This window comes from Quercus lobata, chromosome 7, assembly GCF_001633185.2.
Source record: "Quercus lobata isolate SW786 chromosome 7, ValleyOak3.0 Primary Assembly, whole genome shotgun sequence".
Taxonomy (NCBI): Eukaryota; Viridiplantae; Streptophyta; class Magnoliopsida; order Fagales; family Fagaceae; genus Quercus; species Quercus lobata.
In genome coordinates this window covers 30,101,418-30,116,150 of record NC_044910.1, presented here as the reverse complement: position 1 = coordinate 30,116,150, position 14,733 = coordinate 30,101,418, and the positions used below count along the sequence as shown (strand labels likewise).

Below are 14,733 nucleotides of genomic sequence, written 5' to 3'. Positions count from 1 at the left end.
GATTGTACCAGAGTAATTGCCATGTTAAGAATTAGTGTTGGCCTGCAAAAGTCATATGTTTATGTTGCTATATGTTACACCAATGTATATACCTGAACATTGACTTTGTTTACCTTTTGCATTTGTTCATATTCTGAAAACGGAGTGTATTACATTTATAAACTTATGGCGACTCCGCTTTTGTCACTTTTGTTTTGCTGGTTGAATCTATTGATTCTGTTCTATTTGTAAGATGGAGGGAAATTAGAGTGCATATCATATTTCTGCTGAGGCTGAGATGCTTGTTTGTCATGCATACACCTTGGCATGGATGGTATCTGACAAAATGTATGCACATCAAGAGTTGTGACTTGTGAGTAGTGTCTATGCTCCAAATTTAAGTAGAATGTGTGTGCACGCACTTGCACCCGCAATGTGTTTTATTTGTCATGGTTTGGTATGTTGACTTTTAGCAGGATTTCTGCATTGATGTAGTTCTTTGATTATGTAGGTGGGTATGCAGAAGCACTTTGTGTCCAACAGAATAGAAAGGTTCAAGGAGAGAAAATGAGGAGTTGGGCTGAGGGTGCATGGATGAACCGCAGACTGTCACTGGCTGAGGCACTAGAAATATCAGACCCATCTTCCGAAGTGCCTGTTATAGATGCTCGAATCTGCAGGGCACTGTAATTTATCTTTTTCCATGTTTTCCAGCAGGAATTTGCGGTTCCAGTTTTGATACATCACGCCCAAGAAATTGGGAAATTCAGTCCAAACCCACGTACACACCACCTTTGTAGCATGTCAGAAAAATGGATGACATTATGTATCCCTCTATGAATATGCAGAGAGACATTATCTGTATAATGTGATCTTTGGACAATCCCCTGTATATAAATTTTGGTCAGAAATTAAATAGTTTCAGATGCACAAATCCAAGTACTCTCGGGTTTGATTATCTCTTTTTGGTTCCTTTGGGGGGCTGTGTTGTTTTCTGATTTAAAGGTTTAATACATAGTTGATGAGCTCAAAGCCAAAGGTTGACCAGTAAAATGAACCTCAGATTGATCATTGATGAGCTCTAAGCCCCAATGGTTACTGATTTAAAGGTTTAATACATAGTTGTATTGTACGCGCAGTAAAATTTAAGGGTACACTTTCAGTCAAAACATCAAATAAAAATACACTGTTTAAAGGTACAATACAGAGTTAAATTACAATTACAGCTCTTGTAATGAATAATAGACTGCTCACATGAGTTACATACATTCAAGCATACATATATAAATATATATATACATGTACGACTGTATGTATATATCCAGATTAAATGATCACAGTGGAATATCAAGACCTTTGCCTATATCCACACCAATTACCTGCAATATCCCCTTTTTTATTATCTGAAAAAACACAACGCCACAATGAGTGACAGTTAGGTAAAAAACTGAAAAAAAAAGAAAAAGAAAAAAAAAACATGTTTTGGATTACAATAGCAAGAAGACAGTTAAGTTCAAAAGAAAGAAATAACTCACCAATTCTACAATGAAAGTCCCAATAAGTCCAATCATACAAGCTCTAGAATTCCAAGTTTCAGCTGTCTTTGTGAAACCAAAAAAAGGGGCTCTGAATTTTGGCTCTGCTTTCGGCAGTTCTACCTGAAATTTCCAAAACCCATTTCCTCAGGTAACATAGAATAATGTTTTACTACGAAAACTAAGAGCAAAAAGCAAGAAGAACATACTCCAGCAGGAAGCTTTGCAGCATGGACTCTGAAGGAGACCCGGTTCTTGAAATTTGTAGCATTACGATTATTGAAAAGAGTTAGTTGTTGGTTTCGATGATTTATTGGAGCTCTGGAGGGAAGGAGGAGAGAAGAAGATATTATGGAAGATGAAGATGCCATTGGTTTTGGTTCTACAACCGTAGCAATTGCCTCTTCAGTCACCTTATCTACTTGTTCATATTTTATTTTATTTTTTATTATTATTATTTTACTCTTTATGACTTTTATTTATTTATATATTTTTCCTGGCTAGTTTTGATACACGTTCATATTGGACTGGACTGTGGTGAGTACTGCGCAGGATTCTTCTAGCCCGTTGCTCTTGTCTTGGGTCCCACTCCTAACAATTAAAATTTGAAAGGGTAGATTCACTGGATTGTTTTTTTTTTTTCTTTAAAATTTCATTAATTTAGAACAATTATATGTTTAAATTTATTGTACATACAAATTTGAACAATATTATGTGTGTGTTTGGCATGGATTATTTTTGCCAACTTATTTTACTATTCAACTTATTTTTGTTACTATTTATGGTCCTATTATACTTTTTGGTACTATTCATAAATCTTAGTATACTATTTCAGCTAACTTTTACCTTTATTTACAGTATTTTCAGTAAAAAATTTTTAGTTTCAGTAAAATAAGCGGATCACAATCGGACACCATATATGTCTATAATGTAAAGTGTACATGAATAATAAATGTAAAAATATAATTTTTCATCAATATACATTAACATATATGCACCAATTCTCTTAAGATTAAAATTTTAAATATAAAAAAATATTAATTATTTCAATCAATTATAATAAATGATCTTTTAATATTTTACTGATCCAATATTTTCAAAGATTTTGATCCATAAAAAATGAGATATTAGCATATTTGATTTTTTTTTCCCTTTTGATTTTTCACATATATTTATATATTGACTTTTATTATTTACTAGATCAATACTTTCAATATTCAAAGAGTTTGATATTGTAAACATGTAACAGGGCTTGTGGGGTTTAAGTCCGCTTTATTTATCTCACTTGTACATCGCACATACTTGTATTGCACACTTCTATCTTTTATGTAAAAATACTCATGTATATGTTACCACTTGAGAAATACAATACAATTATTCAGTATTTCTAACAGATATTTTCACTGATATGTATTGAATCTATTGATATCATTCTTGATTTTTATAACTAAAACAATTTTCTTTAGATTTAAAAGATTAAGAAGAGAGAAAGATTGGGCGGATAAAAGAGAACGTAGGAAAGTGGATATAAGTTACATATAAAAGTCAGTTTTTATATCATATATCATTTACACAATATTAAAGAGTGTTTTTAATTTAAAAAAAAAGATATTAATGATAGAGATTTAGATAAAAACTACTATAAATTATAGAATAATTTGTTGAATGTCACATTTAAAAAAAAAAAAAATTTATAATTGATACTTATGGATAGATAAAGCTTTTTATTTAAATTTCTAATGAATAAAAATATTTAATTAACTTTATGCAAATAAATATATATATATATATATATATATATAAATTGACTTTATGTATAAAAAGGGCACATTTAACCCACTAAGTTATGGTTAAATAACATAAGTATAAAGATATATGTACAATTAGGTGACTTAGGTAGTGCATGGTGACTTAGGTAGTGCATGGGGAATGTGGGGCCTAGATATGAGTTTTGGGGGCAGGGGAGGGGGGAGGGGGGAGGGGTGAGGTATTTATGTAGCAATATATCTAACTAGGTCAATATATATATATATATATATATAAAGATATAGTTGAAATCTAATTTAATTTAATTGGTAAAAATTTGTCTTAAAAAATGGTAAAGTCTTGATTTCTAAAAAAAAAAAGAAAAGAAAAAAGAAAGGATCAATATAATATCTTATTATCAAAGTTGACAGCGTACATGGAGAAGGAGATGACCAAACTGCTTCCGTGGTCATTTATCTATTGAATTATATAAATTCCTTTGTTATATGATTATTATTATCTTACAATTTTAACTCTTCTTGGCACAACAATCACAATCATATAAAAGACCATGATAACCATTTGATTTTTAGTCTTCTTCTCTCTTTCTTTTCTTCCTACTTGAATTGAGATTGACATTTGGACCACGCATCTTCAAGAAAGAGAAATTAAAACTGCAATCACATATGTCAATGGGCTGCTTCGGCAATACTGTGGTGGGACTTGAAGGGCAGTCATAATAGTTCCCATTATCATTATCTATCAAGTTTTGCAAAGAACCAACCTGCTGAGCTTCCATGATCATATGGCACCTCACTAGATCATCCTATCAAATTGAGAAGCTTGTCAATAAAACAGTACTTTCCATTCAATTAGAATTTTTCTTCTTCTTTCTTTTCCAGATTTTTACCTTTTGAGATTGATTGAAGTGTCTTGTCAGAGAGGTTAGGTAGGCATCGAATGTTGATGGGTGTAACTCGTCTAGACTGCACCAAAGTGCAGATACTGCAATAACGCTTGGCCTAAATTCCAACACTTTTGAATCTGGACGTTTTGATGAGTTTAAATATCAGTGGAATCAAATCAAGTAGGATCTACCTTCAGCATGAGAAAATTCATGGATAAAGCAATACTTCTTTGCTCCACAGCAAGAGGCATTTCTATTGGAACTTTTTTTACGTGTACAGTACTTTGTGCCAGCCTTTCATGATGCAATTTAAAGCTTAAAGTAAAGGCCGGAAGCAATAGGCATATAAATAGGAGAGAGTATATCCCATAACAAGCATACCAAATTACCTAGGGAACATGTCAAATGAATGCTATGTGATTTAATTTTATATTCCTTTTAATCAAAAGTTGTTCTTACCAACATTTCAAATGATATTCACTCATTGGCTTATAACATGAGTAATTTGGTCATAAGAGATAATTTCTATATAAATAGACAGCAGCAGCTAAAATTTGCCAGTGACAAGAGTTTAAGTTTTGCAAATATATGGATAAATTTAATGAGGGTTAATGGTTCTATATATATGATTTGAGGTTTAAGATGATAAGTTTAAGTGAGAGTGTAATCAATTTTTGCATTCTAGTTTAAAATAAAAGATTAATAACTAATTTATGCATTCAAGTTTTGTTAATCTATACTTTTCAAGTAATAATATGACTAATCTAATCTTTTTTTTTTCCAGTCATAATCGATTTTAGATAGGATTTTATAATTCTTAATTTTCGAAAAACTTCTTATTTTGCATAAACAATTATAGTATTGTCAATATAAAAATATAAAAAGCAATACATGCATTTGAAAAATATTTTTAATGGTTTTGTATATTTAGTATCCAACTTAAGTGTTTTTTCTATTTGCAAAATTTCTTTTAAAAATTTATTCTTAAAGTATATATAAACTATTTATATCACAATAAATATCTTGATTAAAAAAACAATTTGAGATTAAGACAAAATTATGGGGCCTTTTGATGGGTAGAACTTTTTTTTTGGGTAAATGATGCAATTCCTGATTTCAAATTAGAGAGAAAAAGAGAACAAAAAAGAGTATCCGGGTTTCTTATATTTTTAATAGGACATATTAGGCCATCTTTTAAAAACTATATACATATTCAAGTATATTATGAGATATTTCTTTAGATTATTCTAAGATTAAAATTATGAGGGCTTCTTCCACTTTGGGACCTTAAGACAATTGTTTTGAAGTGTACTAGTGGAAGAGTCAGCCCTAAAATTTACAAGCCCTCTTCTTATATAACTATATGCATGTAAGCTATAAAAAGTAAAAACTGCACAATTGGCAATTTGAAGAGTTAAACCATGGCATTAGCCCTCATTTGCCTCCTATTGAGTACACAATATATGAAGATAATGCATATACCTGAAATAGCCCCAAGAAGTAACTCGGTTACTCGGGTAATAAATTCCTCATGGAGGTGAGGTTTCAAAGAGTCAGTACTCCACATCAACAGTTCAACATAAGAATAAGCCGTTGTAGAGCCAAGGCGCCATCCTAGTGCCTCTAGCAGCTTCAATTCCATCTGTTGGATAGTGCTTGGATGAAATGAATGGTCCAAATTCTCCATCTTCAGTTACAACAGTAAAAGCCAATCAATTATATATCTTAATAACAACAACACCAACAACCACAACAACGACAAGAGTTACCTGAATTTCATGCAAGCTAGGAGTGCAGGTTTCACTGAACTTGGAGGCAATAGATAAGCACGCAACAGACAACAATTCAACCATCCAATGTTCCCGTCCCTTAAAAATAAGTTACATTTTAGTACTCAATCCAAATATTGTTTTATCGAAGAAGAAATCTATATATTTCCAGGAGTATTCCTTACATTGCATTGATGCATAGATATGAATCGATCAAGATAACTTGCAGCATGAAAAGCAGTTTCAAAAGAGAGATTCAAGCGACTTCTGGACTGGAAACAAACAACCCAAGGGAAATTGTGAGACTGGTAAACAAATAATAAAACCTTTTATAACTTAGCAATACTACTCTTTTTCTTTCAATGCAGATCAAGATTTGAAGCTATACATAATCTGCCATATCCATTAAGACCAAGAACAAATCATTTCCATTTGAAATGAAAAAAAAAAAATTCATTTCAGGATTAAGATTTTATTTTCTTGATCTTATAGTATTGTACAAACTGTCATGTAATTAAAGTTTTATATGATGCAATATTAGATACATGTTTAGATTTGTAATATCTAATATGAACTATAAAATGGGTCCAATAGAGATGATACTTTTCCAATGGAGAAAGAAATTAAAACATGAAGCAGTACTCTGGGAACTGACCCTGAAAAGCCATTGAATAGCTCTAAATCTAGCAAAGATCAAATTTTTCGACCGGGGATGCTCAATATAACTAGCTTCAGGCATGTAACTCATCTCCTTCTCTAGGTATATAGCAAGGGCCTGCTCACAATCTTCCTTAGTAGTATAAAACGAACCATAGTAGCTCTCTGAACTGTGGTGCTTAGTTGCATGTTGATGAATAGGTGTTGCTGGGCTAGATAGCCACGACTCATCACAAAGCAAGCTTTCCATACCGATTTTTGAAAGAACTCTTAAAAAAACTTGTAATCTACGGTTCAAACTTCAATGGGGGAATGTATGTACGTGTACCATTGTCAATGAAATTGAAAATGACATTGACGTGATAATCATAGAACAATAAGGGTTAGCTTTTCGTACATGACCAAAACGGAAAGCATATGCGAGAAATTAGAGGGAATGAAAGAAAGTTATATATGGCCCATACATGGACGTGGGGTTGGTTTGGTACTTGGGTAGTTAGAAGCAGAGCGGGAAATAAAAAGAGGGACACGTCCCACATGAAATGGGGTAAATGCTATATATGGCTATGGCTGGCTATTATGGTTTATTTATTTATTTTAATTTGAGGGTCGTAAACTATTGCGTGAGTGAGAACACGAGGACAGCTGTGCATGTAGTGTACATGGCTCCTCTCCCTTCAATACGGGGAAGGACCAACTGTCACCCCCATGTAGTTAGTTCAGTTCATGAATGGTCCCACTTTCTTTCGACATGTCGCTTTTCGAGTTCAGTGTGGACCCACGTTGTCTTCGTCTTCAAGTCATGATCATGAGGCCGCGGGGGCTAGATTAATTGGCTAACCATATAATATTATTTGAGAAGCAAACCCATTCACAAGGAGAGAGAAAGGAATTTGAATACAAAAATATACTACAAACTCCACTAAAAAAATCATAGCTCACACTATGTTTCCATTGCCATGAGTGGGGGCTGTATAGCTTTGCTATCAATTGCCACGTCAATGCTACCACCACAATTTTTCATATCATCAATGAATGTAGCATGCGAGGCCAGCTTAGAAACTTATAAGCAACTCACATGAGTCTTAATAAGTTTTATAAATTGATGTCATAAATTAAAAAAAAAATTTATTTATACTATTATTTATTATGATTTTTTTTTTTTGAGAATCAAATTTATTTATTATGAGTTAAAACAACACAAATCATATTTATTATCACGTCAATTTATAAATATTTTTGTGATAAACTTTGTAATAAATTTAGTATTATACAAAAAATAAATTTTGTCTCATTCTTAATGTTCTATTTTATACTTCACAAACTATAGTAAAATAATATGCTATGTATTTATTATTGTTGTTATTATTATTATTATTATTTTGGGAAGAGAGTTAATTTGAAGTTTGAACCTGTGACATGGGAAAGGAGCAAGGAAAGGTGCCATTCAAGCTACAAGTTGCCCACTGACGAACAAATAATTTTTATCCTCCAACATCCTTATGAATAGAATGAAATGATTAAATAATAAAGTAATTGAAATGAATAGAATGAAAGTAAATAAGTATAATGAAAAAAAAAGAAATGGAATCAAATAATACTAAGCCATCTTCTTTAGATGTTTTAAAAGAGAGTTATGAAATGAATTCATGAATTTGAAAACTGGAACAGTTAAAGAACCGTTTGATTTTCGATTTTTACTGGTTGAACCACCGGTTTTTATTTGACCAATTAGGGTCCACTATCATGATAATGGCTTAAAAATATAGATCATTGGTGCAAGACAAGATCTAGGATTCAACTACAAAAATTGTGTAGAAAAAATAATGAGATATTATTAGGTAAGGTGTTGCAAATGAGGACAAAATTTAGTTATAAACTTGATTGTAGCCAATGACTACAACTTCACTCAATATTTTTTTATTACATGTGAATTTTGAAAAATCTATAATTGGATTACATTTTTTTCTTATATTCTCCATATTTGCAAAATTTTTGAAAGATTAAAAATTAATAGTTGTGGGGATGTAGGCCCAGATATATATTGGGCTTTGGGATTGTCTGAGGAGGCACAATGGTCCGATAATAGATCAACAGTAAGGAAGGATTAAGACCAAAGACTTCACGAACAAGCTATTGCTGTAAAGGTTGAGAGAGGTAAGCCGATGAGAAATATTTCCTTGGCTAAATAAAGAAGGGGTCAGAAGGTGAGCTCTATTATTCAGAGTAACATTCCACGAAACTCTGGTGATAAGGATATGCACTGTGAACGTACAGAACAAGGTGGGAGTTGAGAAATATTTAAGAAAAAACTGCTACCATCACATTAAATGCTCTGCAACTAACTCTCTGGTCGCATTTATATAGAGAAGACCCTGAACAGTGCTGCCTTGGTCACCCCAACTCACAGAGAGCCTACGAGGGTGTTCGATGAGACAAGTACTCAAGTGGTGGCTTGGATGATCGACAAGTGGAGGGCCAAGATCATTTAAAGGGAGATATATAATATAAGAGATCCCTGAGAAAAAAAGGGGATCGAAAAGAAAAAAGAAAACACTGTAATAACCAAGAACTGAACTTGTAATCAAACTTGAGAATCAATTTACAAGAACTGATCTCCTCGAACTACGCCAAAAACAGTTTTCTTTAGATTAAACTTGTCCATTTACATATTCTTGTGATCTGAATCCACTTCATTTGTGGACCGATTCATTAAAACCCAGTTTTCCAACTCACTCTTTACAAATTCATTGCATTAGGCCTAAGTCCATCCACCATTTGGGCGAGAAACCCAAATCCGGTCCTTACAATAGCTATGTCATTAATTAAATATTTAAATTTCACGTTTTTGTAGTTTAAAATTATACATAAAAAATAAGTTGAATAATAAATAACATTTGATATGCATGATAAGAACATAAATAACATGCAATCCAATAGTTAAATTTTCAAAATATGTAACCATATTAATTTTTTTAGTAGGAGTTGTAATTATTGGCTACACAACCAAGTTTATAGCCAAACTTTGTCATGCAAACATTACAAGAAATTTGTTAAAAAAAAAACATTATAGGCATTTTAGTCAAAACTTCATTAAACTTCGTTCCATTCCCTTCAATTCCTCCTCCAATTCTTCCCAACTTTGAGGAAAATGAAAATATAATAAGTTTTTTATTTTATTTTTTTATTTTTAATTATGGAAAATGAAAGAATGACTGCTTAAACTTTTAAGTAAGGAAATGACCTTTCCATGATTAAACTCCCAAACACGAATGTAAGGAAAATTTATAAAAGATTCTTTCTATTCCACTCCTTTCCACCTCTCATATACATAAAAGCAAGATCACAAGAAGTAGATACACTGGGAGGGTTGTTTGCAAGCTATATAGATCTCTGAAATGAAATGATCCATTAAAATTAAAATGGATAGAAATACTTTGACTTGACCTGTATGGGATGTTAAAGATGCTGATGTTAGATCTTGAGAGGCCTTCTATGGTATGTTAAAGATGCTGATGTTCCAAGCTTAACAGAAGGCTTTGTAATTATTAGGTATTTTTCTTATCATACTAAAGTTAACTGCTATAATTGGTTGGTCACTTGGTTGTTATTTGTTGGTTTTTATAATTTTATTACCTTTTGAAGGTTTGTTTACTTGTATAGCTTGAAATATCGGTGTAAAATATATTCTGTTATCGTTGTGCAATGAAATCTCAAAAAGAAAAAAGAGAACCCTTTTGCCTTGACGTGCATTTTAAACTTAAATTCACATATAACAACTCAAGAAGTACTCTAAGCAGTACAAACAGATCTACATCGCTCATCAATTTTTCCAATATAACACTTGTACAATAATTGGATACATTGTGCTCTTGCATAATACCTCAGTTTGTCCAAGATGTAAATCAAAGAATTCACCTGACCAAGCAAAGTTCAATCAAGTTCTACCTTGAAATCAGATGCATTTCTTCCATTTTATTGCAACTCATATGATGAAAAACTGAAACCTGATCTTCCATCATTAGTTGATTTCAGCTCAAGTTTCTGAAATGGGCTGCAGGCAGTTTCAAGTAATTATCATCAATCAGTTTAATTTATTTGTATGCGCCCATGTTCTTTTTTTTTTTTTTGGGGGGGGGGGGGTGTTGTGGAGTCATCTAACAGAAATGAAAATACTTTATGAGCAGATGCACATCTCTGTGGGTAAAGGGAAATTACTGCATTCTATAATTTGAAGAAAGAGAAACCAGAACAGTTTAACCAACAGTGTGGAGGAGATACCTGCTATTAGGATCATAATAGAAACCACTGATGGAGCCATCACTACAAGAGAAACAAACATAGTAAAAACCAGCTATAGTTAACCCACAGTCTGTCCCAACATTCACAAAATATTGCTCTTTCCATCTCTGCACCAACAAAACAAAATAGGCACATTAGTACTTCATATGGCAAGCTCTTTCACCAAATGATGAAATAATTGAGACTACGTTACCATAAATATGTATGGATAGTTACTCAGGTCCACATTTTTGCCACCATCAATTTCCACTTGACTCTGAAAAGAACAGAACCAGTTAACAGAGCAGAGAGAGCAGAGCATATACTGCACATGGTGAACAAAAAAGTTCCAAATCTTTACCTTAAAGGGAGAAAAGGATGGAAACTTGTCCCAGTGCTTTTTATCATCCTCTGGCCTGTCAAGAGATCATCCAGTCAGCATTGGATTGTTTTGTCCAAGATCACTGTTGTTTAATAAGTCTTCTATGATAAAATAGATGGAAGAGGAGAGGAACATACGTCGCTTCCCATTTGCCAGTGAAGAAAGTATAATTTATCGTATCAACAATCTCCCCTTCCCAGAAGGTCACTACCTGACATAATCGTAAATGAAACAAAAAATTCTCCACAAACAAAGAAGGCAAATTGCCATATTTCAACTAGAGTAAACAAGGGGGTCATGACACCTTAGCAGTTGTCTAAATGAAGTGCCAGTTGCATATCAAGATTCAGGCATGCTATTCAGCCCAGTTTCATTAGGTTGAGAAAATATAACCAAACAATTTATGGCCAAAAGTACAATTGCATCACATATTCTGTTACGGAGCATTCATGTGTACATCATGCTGATAAAAAAAAGTATAAAACAAAGAGAGTAAAATTTGAATTTGAGCAACTGAAATTCACGGCTGCTGCAACCAAAGAAGATGGAGAATGCATGATAACAATCAATTAGGTAAACATGGCAATGTAATACAGTTACATGGCAATTAAGGAGAATCACACAACAATCAGAATATTGAAAGGCCAGTGGGGGAAGAAACCTCTTGATCAGCTGCCTCTTAAAAAACTACTGTTAACCTACTTAGGAGATAAAGTATTGTAGACAGAAGTTCACAAAAACTCTGTATCTGCTTAATTCTTTCATGGTGCATTCACATTTATCTTTTTATTAGTAAATTACACATGCACCAGGTGGGTCTTGAACCCACGATCTCACCCCCATTCTGCTCTTAAAAGGGGAGAAGGTACCATTTATGTTAAAGGCCTAGAGGCTAGAGCTCATTGGCCATTGTGTTTTTACATTCATAAGTCACGTTTTTAGCACTATCCTCCATATAACAGAGAACACACACACAAAAGAATTATTAATGTTTCTGGTGGTTGTTAAATGAAAAAACCAAATTGAAGAAGTGCTTACTGGTGTGTCTGCCATAGGAACATTGAGAGCTTCCATGGTGCCACATAGATACCCATGTTCAAGGTCACATCCCTGTATGCGAACATTAACTCTCCATGCTTCATCTTTTTGAAGACTAGAAACATTCTGAGTACCAGAGAATGCCTGCGACAAAATTATGCTTTAAGAAACATTCTGAATACCAGAGTACTTCTCAACTAATGCAATGACGATTAGCCAACTCATATAATTAGGCTTATGAATCTTTGATCGAGATTATAAAGAATTTATCAAAATGATTCCATTTGGCAGTAAATTATGTAGATCTATACTTTTCACTTCAAATGGTTAAAGGGAAATCTCATGCATTTGCTCAAACTTGACTATAATTGTACATGTGGTACCTAGTAATAGTTGAATATAAAAATAACTACTCAAAGTTCAGATCACATAGGCTTTAATGTATGTTAAACCGAGTACCAAAATCTTACCGAGAAGTAAACTTTACATAAGGGAAAGAAAAAAGGGGGCCAAAGAATAACCTGTCCAACACTCAAAAGTGTGCATGCCGGGGGTGAAGTCTTTCCAGAATTTGCTCCTTCACAATTAAACATACATAGATTAAAACAAAATTTAAACGCAGGTAAATCTTAGTACATTAAAAATTCAAACACCTGGTTGCATTAAAGTTTAATTGTCCACGGAAAAGATAACATTGTTTGTGTTTTATTGGTCAATGTAATCACGAGTTTGAACTTAATTCTGAAACTTAATGTGGTACAACACCTAAGTTATAAGTTACTGTAACTAAGTTTTAATTAGGATCCTGAAAAATTCACTATGAATTCTAAAATTAAGCATAGCAGGAACCTCTACAAACATGTAATAAAAGGACAACATGCGAAAATAAAGAAATCTAAACTTGTGTATAAATTATTGTCAATAAATTGGCTGTGAACCTAAATTTCTGTTATCGGAGAGAGATTTTACAATTTTAAAATTAACGTAGGAGTGAAAAAAAGGAGTTAAAAGGAAAGAACGTAAGGAAAGCCCTAACGTAAGAAAAATATTGTAAGGAAAGTAAAGCAAAGACAAAATAAAAACCTGAAACTTGAGAAGGTGCGGAGCTTTCCACCACTCTCACTGGCATCTGATTTGTTGATTGATATGATCCAATTCCAATCACAGTTCCCTTCCTTGTTCGGGTATTCGATTTTGTCTAAAAACTCCAAAAGTGACAAAAGGTCCAACTCCAAGTCTCCAAGGATTTACCCACTATCCGGGGCGGTCCGGTCAGAGTGGATCCGACTCGTCACTTGTTGCCTGTTTTAAATTATATATTTTTTTCTTTTATGCGACGCGTCCTCGAGTTTCACCGCTTTTATTCGGTTATCATTGCATTTTAGGGGCGTTTGGCCTTTGGAATGAAATGAAAATGGAAAATATTTTACTATTCAGCAATAAGTTTTGAGTTCAGCAAAATAAATGGTATTTAAATAAATTCTTAGTATATGATTTTTGAGCAATAATTTTCAGTTTTTAAATAACAGTACATATATTTTTACATATTTTTTCACTCACACATATTTCTAAAAAATACAAATAATATTACTAGAACAACATTACAAAATACCACATTTTTTTTTTCATCACACCTGTGAGTTTAAATTCAAACAGATACTCGTACAAATGAAAAAAGTTTACCCTTTCCAAAAAGAAATATAAATCTTTTGTACTAATTTTTTAATAGCTGCAAGTATTTTACCAAAATTTAAATACAATTTTTTTATGGAAAAATTTAAATATAATTAGTTACACAATGGTCACATATAATAACATCTCATAATTTTTTATTAAAATTGCCAAAATGCTTTTTAGCACCCCAATATCCAAAAAAAAAAAAAAAAAATCATCCAAATTTCCTAAGTTAAACGAATTTTAGCAACTTATTATAGTAATTGCTACTAACAAGTTGCTATTCATTTTTTAAAAAATTTCTCTCACACTCTCCTTGTCTCTTGCACTCTCTTCTCACTGGCGACTGCAAGTTAGAGTCAGGGTGGTAAAAGTCATTATTTTATATAAAATTTAAAAATTTTATGACTTAATTTTTTTTCCTTAAAAAAAATGTGTGACCATTCTAAATTTTTTTAGGTCCAATATAATTACATTTTGGATAAAATTTAGTAATAAACTTGGTTGTAGATTAAGGTTATAACTCCACTCAATATTTTTTTATTAGATATGAATTTTAACAATTCCACGATTAGATTACATTTTTTTTTTCTTCTTATATACTCCATGCTTGCAAAACTTCAAGAAGAATAAATATAAATAGCTTATGTCATTGCTTGCTCACTCCCAAGTGCAAGAGATCGTAGCAATATATTTCTCGGAGTTCCGAGGTCGAATCATAAGGAGCAGGGTAAATTCAAAGACAATATAATTAAATAACAATTT

General features: G+C 32.4%; 4 protein-coding genes across 5 annotated transcripts in view; 1 reads left to right on the top strand and 3 right to left on the bottom strand.

The window, feature by feature from the left end:
• Nucleotides 1-907, top strand: part of LOC115953803 — a 4,931-nt gene extending 4,024 nt beyond the window's left edge. For both annotated transcript variants that reach the window (XM_031071601.1, XM_031071600.1), the window contains exon 12: nt 491-907. In XM_031071601.1, the coding sequence (XP_030927461.1) occupies nt 491-669 (179 nt within the window). In that variant the 3' untranslated portion in view covers nt 670-907. The remainder of the gene's footprint in view (nt 1-490) is intronic.
• Nucleotides 908-1,081: 174 nt separating this feature from the next.
• On the bottom strand, nt 1,082-1,957 carry LOC115953804 (light-harvesting complex-like protein OHP1, chloroplastic). The gene is made up of 3 exons (XM_031071603.1): nt 1,724-1,957; nt 1,515-1,637; nt 1,082-1,382 (listed from the first exon to the last, which is right to left on the bottom strand). Exons 1-3 carry the CDS (start codon nt 1,883-1,885, stop codon nt 1,314-1,316), a joined length of 354 nt encoding a protein of 117 aa, XP_030927463.1. The 5' UTR covers nt 1,886-1,957; the 3' UTR covers nt 1,082-1,313.
• A 1,737-nt stretch (nt 1,958-3,694) lies between these two features.
• Nucleotides 3,695-6,982, bottom strand: LOC115951313 (putative cyclin-D7-1). Its single transcript, XM_031068504.1, has 6 exons — nt 6,592-6,982; nt 6,122-6,208; nt 5,937-6,035; nt 5,650-5,854; nt 4,171-4,304; nt 3,695-4,086 (listed from the first exon to the last, which is right to left on the bottom strand). Exons 1-6 carry the CDS (start codon nt 6,841-6,843, stop codon nt 3,850-3,852), a joined length of 1,014 nt encoding a protein of 337 aa, XP_030924364.1. The 5' UTR covers nt 6,844-6,982; the 3' UTR covers nt 3,695-3,849.
• A 3,363-nt stretch (nt 6,983-10,345) lies between these two features.
• On the bottom strand, nt 10,346-13,602 carry LOC115952914 (glucose-induced degradation protein 4 homolog). The gene is made up of 8 exons (XM_031070263.1): nt 13,378-13,602; nt 12,816-12,871; nt 12,295-12,438; nt 11,394-11,467; nt 11,236-11,290; nt 11,089-11,151; nt 10,875-11,002; nt 10,346-10,647 (listed from the first exon to the last, which is right to left on the bottom strand). Exons 1-8 carry the CDS (start codon nt 13,421-13,423, stop codon nt 10,569-10,571), a joined length of 645 nt encoding a protein of 214 aa, XP_030926123.1. The 5' UTR covers nt 13,424-13,602; the 3' UTR covers nt 10,346-10,568.
• Nucleotides 13,603-14,733: the final 1,131 nt, after the last annotated feature.